At 36.2% G+C, this 12,979-nt stretch overlaps 1 protein-coding gene across 1 annotated transcript; it reads left to right on the top strand.

Moving 5' to 3' along the window:
* Nucleotides 1–850: 850 nt before the first annotated feature.
* On the top strand, nt 851–5,267 carry LOC6497830 (pickpocket protein 28). Its single transcript, XM_001961497.4, has 10 exons — nt 851–1,184; nt 1,248–1,524; nt 1,578–1,729; nt 1,792–2,726; nt 2,780–3,043; nt 3,106–3,616; nt 3,678–3,817; nt 3,870–4,000; nt 4,053–4,293; nt 4,356–5,267. The coding sequence occupies exons 4-10, from the start codon at nt 2,308–2,310 to the stop codon at nt 4,612–4,614; spliced, it is 1,965 nt and encodes a 654-aa protein (XP_001961533.2). The 5' UTR covers nt 851–1,184; nt 1,248–1,524; nt 1,578–1,729; nt 1,792–2,307; the 3' UTR covers nt 4,615–5,267.
* The last annotated feature ends 7,712 nt before the right edge of the window (nt 5,268–12,979 follow it).

Below are 12,979 nucleotides of genomic sequence, written 5' to 3'. Positions count from 1 at the left end.
CTCAAGAATCGGATGGTTATTGGCAAAGATATAGCCATCGCTGGGGGCCATATTGTGCCTCCCATACGTTTTTCATCATTTCGAAGGGGGTGCTTCACAGAATTTGACAAAAAATCTAAAAAATATTTTGTTCCAATGTTTTGATGCAGTTTGAAAGGGAATCAATCTACAAATCGTTTAAGGTATTCCGCTTATGAATCGGATGGTTATTAGCAAAGATATAGCCATCGCTGGGGGCCATATTGTGCCTCCCATACGTTTTTCATCATTTCAATGGGGATGCTCCACAAAATTTGAAAAAAAAACTAAAAAATATTTTGTTCCAATGTTTTGATGCAGTTTGAAAGGGAATCGATCTACAAATCGTTTAAGGTATTCCGCTCAAGAATCAGATGTTTATTGGCAAAGATATAGCCATCGCTGGGGGCCATATTGTGCCTCCCATACGTTTTTCATCATTTCAATGGGGATGCTCCACAAAATTTGACAAAAAATCTAAAAAATATTTTGTTCCAATGTTTTGATGCAGTTTGATAGGGAATCGATCTACAAATCGTTTAAGGTATTCTGCTTATGAATCGGATGGTTATTAGCAAAGATATAGCCATCGCTGGGGGCCATATTGTACCTCCCATACGTTTTTCATCATTTCGAAGGGGATTTGAATGTTTTAATGCAGTTTGAAGTTTGATGATATTGATATGATATGATACAATTTGATATGTTCGTAAAAATTATAACTTTTTTGTAGTTATTGTTACTGTTTTAAATATAACTGATAGAAATCTTATAAGTAGGCGACTATAAAGTTAAAATAAATAAACCACAATCGAATATGGCTAAAAAACAAAAAAGACAAGTAGGCTGTGATAACGTTGACTGGTTGGGTGGTAGAATAGAATCCACAAATCCCCATTCTAGTTTTAGCAGCAACAGTAAACGGTCAATATTTAAAAGTGAAAATTATTTATTAGAAACAAATAAGTAAAAATTTAATAAATGCGGAAAAAATAATATGAAAAATAACTCAAGCTAAATTATACAAATAAAATAATTCAAGATTGGAAAGGCATATAATAGCTACGACCATGGAATTGTTTTTTTTATTCTTCCTGAAACGGAAGGCTTTTGCTGACAAAACGAAGCCGAGCTTCCGAGTTCTGATGGGTATCTTCAGTTCAATGGTAAGAGTGAAAAAATAAATAAAGCTGTTTAGTCCTTTTTCCTTATATCTGGTAATTTTTCAGATCAGAAATGTACATAAGTGAATTGATTATATTTCTAATGTACTTTAGTATTTAAATGAAAATAGTAATATTTTTATTATGTTGATGAACAAATAATTATAACATTTGGTAAAAAAAAAAATAATACAAGATTGGAAAGGCATATAATAGGATGGCTACGACCACAGGATATTTTTTTGTCACACCGGTACCGCTCACATTCTTCCACAAACTGGACGCTTTTGCTGAAAAAACGAAGCCGAGCTTCCGAGTTCTGATGGGTATCTTCAGTTTATTGGTAAGAGTAAAAAATAGTTTTTTATTCCTTGTATATATCTTCTATTTTTTCAGATCAACAATTTATACGAGCTGCTAATTTCAATGATATTATTTATATTATATTGATTTTATATGTTCCACACATATGATAACAAATATTGCGAATACTTTGGTGTCCTTACGTCTTCCAGAAGCATGACAGACATCCCTTGTTCGAATACAAGGTATGCAATATTGTTGATAGTCTATTAAAAGGCAGTTTCAATATTACCCTGCATTTTTTCAGAACCAAAATTCATATATCGATGTCCTTACGTCTTGTAGTAGTAAGACAGACATCCCTTTAGTCCGTTTAATCTGATTAAAATGAGTATAGGAAACTTCTGCCAAGCGCCATTGGATATAAATATAGAATTGCAGCAAGGGCTTTTGCATTTGCAGAAGTTGAATCCCGTTTTTCAATCCAGTTCAAGTTGATTTATTTTCAAACATCTAGGCTGAAATATGGATATGGATAAATATAAATGATCTCAGAAGGATAAAACGTTTTCGTTCTTCATTTTTAAGAATTGCAAAAGTTTTGACACAATTATTTTCCAACAAAAATAAAGATTTTAATGTTTAACCAATACAATCTTAATCTTGATTATCTGTTTATTTGTTCATCATGGCACCTTTTAAGACAATATTTTAAGTTTAAAGTTACCACACGGACTCGCTTTATGGTTGCATGATGCAAATAAGGCATTGGAGCCAAAACAAGGGCCATATGATATGCGGGGTTGTAATTAAGCTTAAGTAGATGAATGGTTGCGGGTGCGTGCGAGTGGAACTCCCAGAGCAGAGGAGACCCAGTGGAACTAGCCAACGCGCCCAGTTTTCAGGTGTGTTTATTTGGAGCTCGAGTATAAAAGGACACTCTGCATGGCTGGCGCAGCTTAGTCAGTCCTGGACAATGGCCGAGATACGAGAGGATGACGAGAAGCCGGGCATCAGTGTTCTGCCCGGGCCGGAGCTTTTGACCCTGCCGGGATTCGATACCCGGGCCAGTATTGCCTCTGCCGCCCTGAGCGATGTGCCCAGCGATGTGATCATCAAGTCCAGGATTCGATACGGAAGCACTCTGTCGGCCTGTAAGGGTCTTCTTCTGGAGTACGCGAAAAGCACCACCATCCATGGCATCCGCTACATCTTTGAGGTCCACAGACCCATCTACGAAAAGTCGGTAAGGCTCTGCGCCAATACTTCTCTATACTAACTGGCATAACTTTCAGGCTCTATTGGTTGTTCTTCACCTGTATTTCGGTATACTTTGCCGTTTCTCTCATTTGGGACACCTACTTGAAGTGGCAAGAGTCTCCGGTTATTCTTGGCTTTGATGAGACTCTGGTGCCTGTGCACAAAATACCATTTCCAACCATTACCATCTGTCCAGAAATTAAAATGGAACGTAATCTGTTCGACTATACGAATGTTTCCCGAAAGTTTTGGGAGGAATACAAGACAAACGGCAATATCAGCAACCTCAGTGATGAAGAGTTGAGTACCTCACCTTTTTCTTTTTCCAACTTTTCAATACCAAAGCTTTTTATTCTAATAGCTTGGCCTATATGGCAGCCGCAATGCACATCTGCGATTCGGAGGTCGTTCAGCGATTTAGTCCTTTGCTCTCAGAACTAAACCCTCCGAACGTGGACGTAACCCAGACCTTGATCGATCTAAGTATATCGAAAAATGTCACTGGACCGTTCTGCAAATGGAACGGACGATTCTATTTCTGCGACAAGATATTCGACTTTGTGGCTACGGATGAGGGGATTTGTTACCAGTTTAACGGAATGCACCCCAGGGATATTTATCGGGACGAGAAGTACATCAGCTACATTGACCCAGATATAGTGGACTTCAATAACTACTTCGACAAGGAGCTGCCGGCCTGGAACGACATTTCTGGATCGTGGTCACTGGACACCGGCTATCTGGATCAGGGCCAAAATGCGTATCCCCAGCGGACGGTGTTCTCATCGGTGAAGAATGGGTTCTTTGCCTTCCTGCAGGGCTTGCAGCATAATTTCGACTACGATTGCCGCAGTTTTAAGCAGGGCTACAAGGTGTGTACCATTAGGGAAATAGGGTGTGAATTCAGTGCCCACCTAATGTGTAATTGTCCAGGTCTTTCTCAACTCCCCGGAGAGCGTCCCCCTCACGTCGGGTAATTATATTCTGGTGCCCCATGGCGACGAGGTCCTGGTCAGTGTACTACCCGCTTATGTCGTGTCAACGGAAAATTTGCACGAAATTACTCCTGATAAGTAAGTTGTGTGATATCAAGTGGCACTAATTACCAACAAAACTCTTTCCCAGGCGTCAATGCCTATTCGATGATGAGCGCCAATTGCGATTCTTCCGATCCTACTCCCAAAGCAATTGCCAAACCGAATGCCTGGCTAATTTCACGGTCTCCAAGTGCGGGTGCGCCAAGTTCTGGATGCCAAGTGAGTGGGCCGGGCCTCTTGAATCGAATTTGTCACTTTTTATTGTTCCCAGAACCCGAGGGTACTCCCGTCTGTGGCCTGAATGACATCACCTGCTACACGGCTGCCCAGGACGAGCTGTACGCCCTCCTCCAGAACCAAACCATGGCCAAGAGCGTTGACGACAACGTAGAAATCATGTGCAACTGCCTGCCAGCCTGCACATCGCTCGAGTACAACTTTGAGATATCGCGAGCCAAGTACGATGTGGCAAAGACAATTAGAGCGTTCCGAGAGGAGTATGAGCATACGGAGTAAGTAGCTATTCAAGTTCAAATAAAATAAGCCTCAGTGTTAATCCTTTAATATATTTCAGTGCCATTGGGTCTAGGCTTTCGGTTTACTTCAAGGAACATCAGTTTACTGCCATTAAACGCACTATTCTGTTCGGGGTGTCGACCTTGATTTCCAATTGCGGTGGTATCTGCGGCCTCTTCATGGGAATCTCTTGTCTCAGCTTCCTGGAGCTGATCTACTTCTTTTGCATGCGAATCTGCGGAAGCTGCCGCGATCGCCGGAAGCACAAGATACACCAGATGAGTCCCGAAGATGAGCAGGAAGAAAAACTGGAATAAGCCTTCAAAAATTTAACTGATCTCAAAGATCTGGAATAATCTTTGCAAATACTAATTGTTGTGAAACTCAAATATATAAAAAGCATCAATAATTCTTTTAAGACACTCTATTCTTGAGATACTTCACAAAGCAGGCTCCCCCTCAGGTGGCAACAGAGTTGTCTTACTTAAAGATATTTCACACTCTCAATGGCACATTCCGAAAGTATAAAAAGGCCAACAAATAAATACAATTTATTTTAGAGCTTACGTCAGGCAACAAGTCACTGGCCAGTATCGCTGGCACTTTAATTGATTACAAATTAAAAATGCATTCGATTAGCACTCACTTGAAGCAATTGATTTGCTCTAATTAAATGATAGAAACGCTTAGCAAAACGCTGTGGCTAATTAAATGGCGCACTCGAAGGCACACACATAAATACTGTTAGGCATTCAACCTGTTCTTGGCTGGTTATTCTACTTTGGGCCATATTTTACAAATTCACGCACAAAAGACAGCGTCGAGGGAGCCAAGAAAAATATACTCAAAACTTAATCTGTTCGCACCAAATGTCAGATCTAATGGCTTTTGTCACTGGCAACAAATCATAAAAAATATTTAAAATTCAGCATTTTTAGCATTATTAATAAGGCACGACAATAAAAAATATGTTCGCCCATTCGCTTTGATCTTTCGCTAGGTCGTGTGGCTGTCATAAAAAATGAAGGGGAGACGATGAGGATTTATGGCAGACAAATATTTTGCCTTCGAAAAGTCACTCTGGCATCTGCATTATGCGTATGGGTTAAGTCGCAGACTCTCATTTTTGTCACTATTGGGTGACTTTTTAGAATTATGAAAGTCCTATTTCCTGATACTTTATGATGATTGTAAAAAGAGTCCACACAATATTAATTTTTAGAGCACATATACGTTTATAGGCGGTTGACAAATTGTTGGCACAGCTGCTTGTGTTTTAAATAAGCAGTCGGATTTTAGTTAATGACCTCAAACCAATTCGCTTAAGTTGTTTATGGCTTATGGTCTGCGATGAAAATAAATTCCACTCGGAGGTGGCCAAGGAAATATAGCCATCAGTGTCTATAGAAATATTATGTTCGCATAAATCAAATGCAATCGCGCATAATAAATTGTGATACTTTACTTAGCATCCGAACAACTGTCGGCCTGGAATATTTCACAAGACACAAAACTGTTTCTTATAAATAAATTCATTATGAATAATAACAAATGTTCTCTTTCTCAGATCGCAGTATAAACAACTTTGTTTTGTAATTTAAAAAATTATTAAAATTTTGGCAAGTTTTTCGCCAACAGACTAAATTCCACTTGAGGAATTCGAGTGCTTAAAAATGACAAATACACGGGCATTAGGCAAATAAATCCTCACAAGAGCCATAAATCAAGTCAGATAAACACATTGTGTTTCATCAAGTTGTTCATAAGCAAACATATCTTGGGGGCCCTAAAATAAAAAACTTATACACTGCGAAACAATAACAGAATACAATTCGAAATTCGAATAGCTCATAAATAAATCGCAGAAACTACAACGTACTCAGGACCCAGCAAAATGAATGTGAAACGAAAAATACAAATTAGAAAAACAAATAAATAAAAATCTTAAGCTATGCGAGCCAGCTATCCAAGTCGAAGGCATTTTAAAAAGTATTTTCAAATTAATTTTTATTAGCAGGCGGCTAATAAACAAAAATAAAACCAACTCGAGTCCCCCACACACTTGGCGTCTTAAGAGAAAATATAAATCTCCCCTAGAGAGCGAAGAAAAAGCAAATATTTTTATTAGCATGTCGCGACATATTTCAAGGCACATGCTTAGAATAATGCAGCCAGTCGTCGGTATTTAACAATTTCATTTGGAAAATTTGTATTTCTCGCTTTCTCACACTTTGTGTGTCTTTCAATTTAATTTATTAATCGTGCGTGTTCACCCGCACTACATTTGTGGGCGGGTAATGGCCATGCCAACGTCTTGGCTCATTTCAGATCTTTCGTCCTGAGCCACGAAATTAGTTAGAAATTCTTTTTCCCCTTTTTTTTTGGATTGCTCAATACTCACAGAAATTGACGTGCGAATTCATTAGTCACTACTAGACTGTTTTCACTAACAAATACGATTAGTAGATTAATTTCCCTACGTTTTCAATCAAATGAGTTTTCATTGAAACGCAATCTTGTAAATTTAATCATCTATAAATAAAACAGGATTAAAATTCAAATGTATTGCTCAGCCTTCAATTTGAAGTTATTTATGAACACAATCAGTTGCTAACCAAATCAGGTGCTAATAAAAAAGCCTGAATATAAAATGTCATGAAATTATTAAACAATTTTCATTAATCGATACCAGTAATGTAATTACGATTAACAAAAACCCACATCCAAATGCAAGCAATAATAAAAAACTGAAAATTAATTGCGACACAATTTTTTATGGCATTGCGTGTTGACAGATTTATGCCTATTTGTAAAAAAATATTTATAAGTTTTTTTTTTTTCAATTCGATTAAAAATTGATTTTTATAGCAGATACTTCGAGATATGTGTAATGAACTAAATGCTCAAATTACGTCACATTATTATTCATATTTTGTATCCAGTGTCAAGTTATTAACGCCTACCGGTATATAATTGGAATGACAGTCATCTAACAAGTGAACACATAGGAATTGAGACTGTAACTCTACTTTGGGACTTCCTTTTTAGCAAATATTTTAAAAAGATCTTTATATTAGATAACAAATCATTTGCATTGTAAAAACAAACAAAAAATGGTAAAACGAAATAAATTACACATTTTAATAATTTAATGCGCATTTATTTTACACCAGCGGCCATTAATATATGTCAAGCTTGTGCATAAATCAGTTTGACAACTAAACGCTGCCGTTGGGAGGCGGAGAAGCTGAAAGGAAGTCAGGTTAAAAGCAATGTAGAGGGTTACCTACAAATAACTACTATATAGTTGACAAAACACCCTAGAATACAAATATTTATCAGTTCAAATGTAATTTAAAGTGGCGAGTGTCTCAACTTACTTAAACAGTAATCACTCTTCAAACCCTAACCTTATTTAGTGAATCCTCTAGCTCCTAGAACCCCTAAAAAATATCTTAATTCTTAACAAATTTGTAGAGTATCAAAGGTTTTAAATATTTCCCTACATCATTACCTACTTTGCACACAAAGTCTATACAACGTCTGTCATTCATACTCTCGGCTGTCTCGGCACTCGAGACTGTCTGTCAAATGCTGCGATTGATTGATTTATGCATGCATTTAACTTGGTTTTGTTGCTTTTTGTTTTGCTTTCAACAAACTACCAATAAATGTACATATGAAGTTCAAAAAGAATGTCAAAAAATAATTTAGAGACAATATGGCAGTCTAAGCCAAATTTGCATAAGGCTTCCGGCCCCAAAAGTTTTGGCAGATGGCAGAAAAAACCATAAATCCATTATGACTGTCTGAGCTGGAAATCAGTTAATTATTGACTATTGTTTCTATAAAATAATTATTTTCAAAGCTAATGGATGTTTTTTTATTGAAATTGAATATACCTAATAAATAACTATTTTTTTGAATTTGTAATTAATGTGTTTTTATTAACATGATTATCTTACATCATTAATCCTACAACCACTAATCAGGCTATATTAAACTTATACTTAGCTAACATATTTTGTGGTGCTTAAAAATGTATTCAAAATTTATAGCACAGATCTTATGAAATGTTCAGATTTGGCTGCGGGGCTTGGCACTTAATCATAATCAACTGTCGCAAAGTTCCAAGCCTACCAATTTCGCGACCTACCCACCAACCCACATTAGTGCTGTGCGATTCTAACAGTTATTTCCAGCGGGCCAGCTTGCTGTGCCACTCGGCCGAACTCCCATGAGCCAAAAAAGATGGAAACAAAAAACCAGATACAAAAAAATGGAGAGCTGTGCACATAAATCAAAACGTTGACGCTATGATTATGGCAGCATGGCGAGCGATAGGTTTTCAGAGGCCTCTGAGAGAGCAGCCCCAAAGAAGATCGTGCGCAGAGGTGTTACGGCTCTGACAGTTATTCTATAAATTATGACAACTGACAGCTACATTTATAAGCCACAACTCTTGCATTTGTGCATAAATAAAATCGTCGACACATGGCCACAACTGAGGCACTGAGCCGCAGCCACAGTAATAGAAACAAATTTCTGCTGATTGGGGTCCCAGCTAATTAATTTGACCGCATTAAAAATGTATGCAAAGCAATTAACTTAAATATGGCGATGGTCAGCAGAGATAAATTCAGAGCAGAGGGCGGAGAAGTTCTCAGGCAGCAGTCTTGCAAGAAAACGAATTAATTCTTCACAGGGACAGGTTAGTTTAAACTGTTGTCGGTTTCGCCTTATCGAAACCATCTGGCCAATTAGCATAATGTCATTTCCAGCTGGGGGTCGGAGGAGACGAGGATCAGGTTAATGGTGCACTTTTATTGGCAAACGAACTTACATCGATAACTGGGCAATCCAGGTTAAGTGGATTTTCACTCGAGATGAGTGATACAAAGTAATTAGGTGGATATATTTTAAACTTGGTAGTAGTAACTTAAAAACAAAGGTGTCAAATAATTAAGGACCGAAAGCTAAGCGCGAAACCGACAATTTTAAGCCCACAGGCCCACAATAGGCATTAGCTATTCTAATGATTTAATTTGTCTGCTCCATCAGTGACAAATAGTAAGCCCCCAGCAAAATTTACAAATTCACTTCGCTAGAAACCCGACAACAAAAACCTCAAATAGCAAAACAAACATTGAGGTGACATTTACATACGAGTATCTATGAATTAAAGAGGTGACAATCTATTTTGTGGAAACACAAAGCAATTTATAAAAGCTTTTATTATCATAGCCCCATAGAAATGCTTGACATAATAAATCGAAGTAAGCTCTTACCGTCCCATAAATTATATCATAAAATCTTTTAAACTTCCTTATTGATTTGCATAGCATTGGCGAATGAATCGTCGGCACTTTTGCGTCTCATTCGGTGGAAACTAAACTTAATATTCTAAAGCCATAAAATATAGACTTAACTGCGAATTACATCGCCGAAAGGCATGACGATCCACAAAAGGTCCAAGCCCCAATAACACCAAAATAATATAATACACATAATATTATTGTATTCCTTTGTGCGGATCTATCGCAACCGACAACGACTTTTTGTATTTCGTAAGCAATCATCATAAATTATAAAGCGACAAAAAACTTACTTATATTAAAAGCCACAATTAAGTCGCGATCATTTTCCACGGATATAAATGGCTATTGACAACTTGAACTTCGACATTAACATAGATAAAATATAATGTAGCCATAGTTCACGTTTAAAGTCTGATTTTTTAGTCCAATTCCGCTGCTTAAGTGGATAGGCTGTTGCATAACTCCTTATAAATTATGTATGACATTTCATATTAATACATTTCAATTTGTCCGAAAACAATTCAGACAAAAATGCCGCCGCCGGAAAGTGTTTCGTTCAACCATAAATTATCACCAAAATGCTGAAACTAAACAAAACTATAATTAAAGCAAATATAAAGAAACGAAAAAGGTCAATCCACACAATTTCACATAAAAATATTTTTGTGAATTTTACGATGCGTACACTTTCCGTTGACATTAAATATTGTGTTAATTTAATATTCAAATTTTGTTCAACGAAACGACAAAAACGTCAATAAAATAGCAACGCCTGAATATTAAAAGCTTAAGACCTAATTAATACCCTTTTAAAAAGTTTCATACCAATATTTGCCAATATACCAATATATATTCATAGGAGGTATCTTTTATAATCTTATATCTTTCTTATTTTTTGTTACTCTGCTTCAATTCAAATTTCAAACTCGGCGCTTTTGGGCGGGAGAATTTTTCATCTTTGTTCGTCCTTTGTTATCTTTCTACGACTTAAGTGACCTTACCGTCTTAACTTACATTAAATAGAGAAATGAAATATAAAGATAGTAAAGATAATAGTCTCAAAGGCTAAATGTCTAATGTGACAGTTTTAGTGTTTTTTTAAATTTCTGGAAGCCCTGTGCCAATCATGTGAATCCCTGAAAATATAATTTTTTGAGAATTATTCAACACTAAAAAAAAATTATAAAACTCGGTCTCTGGTCGGTTCATAGTTCAGTCGGGCTCTAGGCCTCGACCAGACTTCTTTCCTTATTTCGTTTTTATTTAGAAAGTTTATTTATATTTTCTTATTATTGATTCTCATTGGACCTCTAGTAGTCGTTGTCGTCGTCGCCGCTAAATTTATGTTTTTGATTAACTGTATGTTGTTGACCTCTTGAAGCATTGCGGCCCTAATACTGAATTGATAATTTATTGAAAAGCATTACATTTTTTCAAATATGAAGCTCTTATTTATTTTAATTTTTTTATATTTATTCTTAAACCAATTAACCCTTGGTATGTTAGAGTAAAAAATATGGTAATCTCATCGTTTTTGATTAATTGTATGTTGTTGCTCTGAACAACTTATTTGTGGCCTGATTTTTATTTTATTTCAACTCTAATTTGAAGTTCTTATTCATTTTCAATTAATATATAAACCCTTGGTATATTGGAGTAAAAAATATGGAAATCTCATTGTTCTTTATGAATTGTACATTGCTTATCCCCTAAAGCACTGCGGCCATTATACTGAGTCAATACTTTGTTGAAAAAGATTCGATTTCTTCAGTTGGTAAAGTGTAGCAACACTATTTGTTTGTGGTCTGCTTTTCTCTTATGTCAAATAAAATATGATGTTCTTATTCATTTAAATTAAATATATTTATTCTTAAACCAATTAACCATTGGTATATTTGAGTAAAAAATATGGTAATCTCATCGTTTTTGATTAATTGTATGTTGTTGCTCTGAACAATCTATTTGTGGCCTGATTTTTATTTTATTTAAACTCAAATTTGGTGTTCTTATTCATTTAAATTAAATATAATTTACTTATTAAACCATTAACCCGTGGTATATTGGAGTAAAAAATATGGAAATCTCATAGTTTTTGATTAAATGTATGTTGTTTAACACAATATATTCGTGTGCTGATTTTTATAATATTTTAACTCAAATATGTATGTTTATTTATAAAACCTTTTTTTTAACCGAAAAAGTATTACGTCGGCTGTAATAATAAATTTTCCCGTGGCCACCCAAATTGTCTTAAACCAATTAATCCTTGGCCAAAACAGCACATCATAAACGGGGCCGGAAAAGGCTCCAAGAAAGCGTTATAAACGGCTGTCAAACAAATTGATAAAGCAAATAAACTAATCGCCATTACGGACACCGCCGAAGGCACTTTAATCCGATGATTAAAAAGACCAGCACGCACAGCACAAACTAGATCCGACTCGGACTCCCAGGCTCCAACCATAACTATCTTTATATGCCGATCCACTCCGCCACCTCTCAACCCAATCGACATCCCTGCCAAATAACGAGTGCCGAGGATTGGAAAACGTTGACAACCTTGTCGTTGCCATGGCGGTGTGTCCTAGACCATTTTATTAACATTTTGCAAATGCCAAAAGTGGACAAAGCGGTCGGACATGGAGATGACAGTGGAGCATGATTGCCCAGCTAATTGGCCAGTGGGCAAGGCGAAATCAAGAGTTGGCTGCACAAACCTGCCTGACGAATGTGGTTCGTGCCGGAACTTCACTCTTCGAAATTGGGATTAATTAAAATCTTCAAAATGTATTTAATTAAAAACCAAATCGTCGAAATATCTCATATTTTAGATTATGATTTAACCGAATTTATTCAGCTATTTTTTAAATGCTTATGAGGTGGAGCTATATACTTTTTAAAATAATTTTTTAAAGGAGCTGTGTTATCAATTGTAAAACATACATTAAACTATATATAAAAATCCGTAATAAAATATTTATCTTTTATTGTTTATATTTTCCATCATTTTACATCCAGCCATCAGCCAGATTATCACTTTTCTAATTACCAATGCCTTGGAAGAAATTTCTTCGTCCTTATATGCAGTGTTGGGTCTATTAAATTCGATGAGCTGAACAACGGCGTGTCCAGGCCCATCAACAACCTTATGAATTTGACTAAATGCACTTAAATTAATATTTACGAAATACAAATATTTAATTTTTTATTTAAAGAATCTTTTAAAGAATGCCAAACTCAAAATTTGAAGGTAGCATTGCGAAGGATCCACTAAAAAGTAAAATAGATACTTTTTGTAGTTTCCAGTGCAATTGTGGTGTCGGACGCCTGGGTGTTAGCCACTTTATTTCCTAGTATCCAGATT

Source organism: Drosophila ananassae, chromosome 3R, assembly GCF_017639315.1.
Source record: "Drosophila ananassae strain 14024-0371.13 chromosome 3R, ASM1763931v2, whole genome shotgun sequence".
NCBI lineage: Eukaryota > Metazoa > Arthropoda > Insecta > Diptera > Drosophilidae > Drosophila > Drosophila ananassae.
This window is presented reverse-complemented; position numbering and strand designations above follow the sequence as displayed.

Excerpts from the sequence above, each read along its gene's own strand:
- LOC6497830 (XM_001961497.4), top strand. The coding sequence starts at position 2,308 with ATGAATGGTTGCGGGTGCGTGCGAGTGGAACTCCCAGAGCAGAGGAGA. Across the intron at positions 3,617-3,677 it reads GTTTTAAGCAGGGCTACAAG|GTCTTTCTCAACTCCCCGGA; the intron begins GTGTGTACCATT and ends GTAATTGTCCAG. Across the intron at positions 4,001-4,052 it reads CGCCAAGTTCTGGATGCCAA|AACCCGAGGGTACTCCCGTC; the intron begins GTGAGTGGGCCG and ends TATTGTTCCCAG.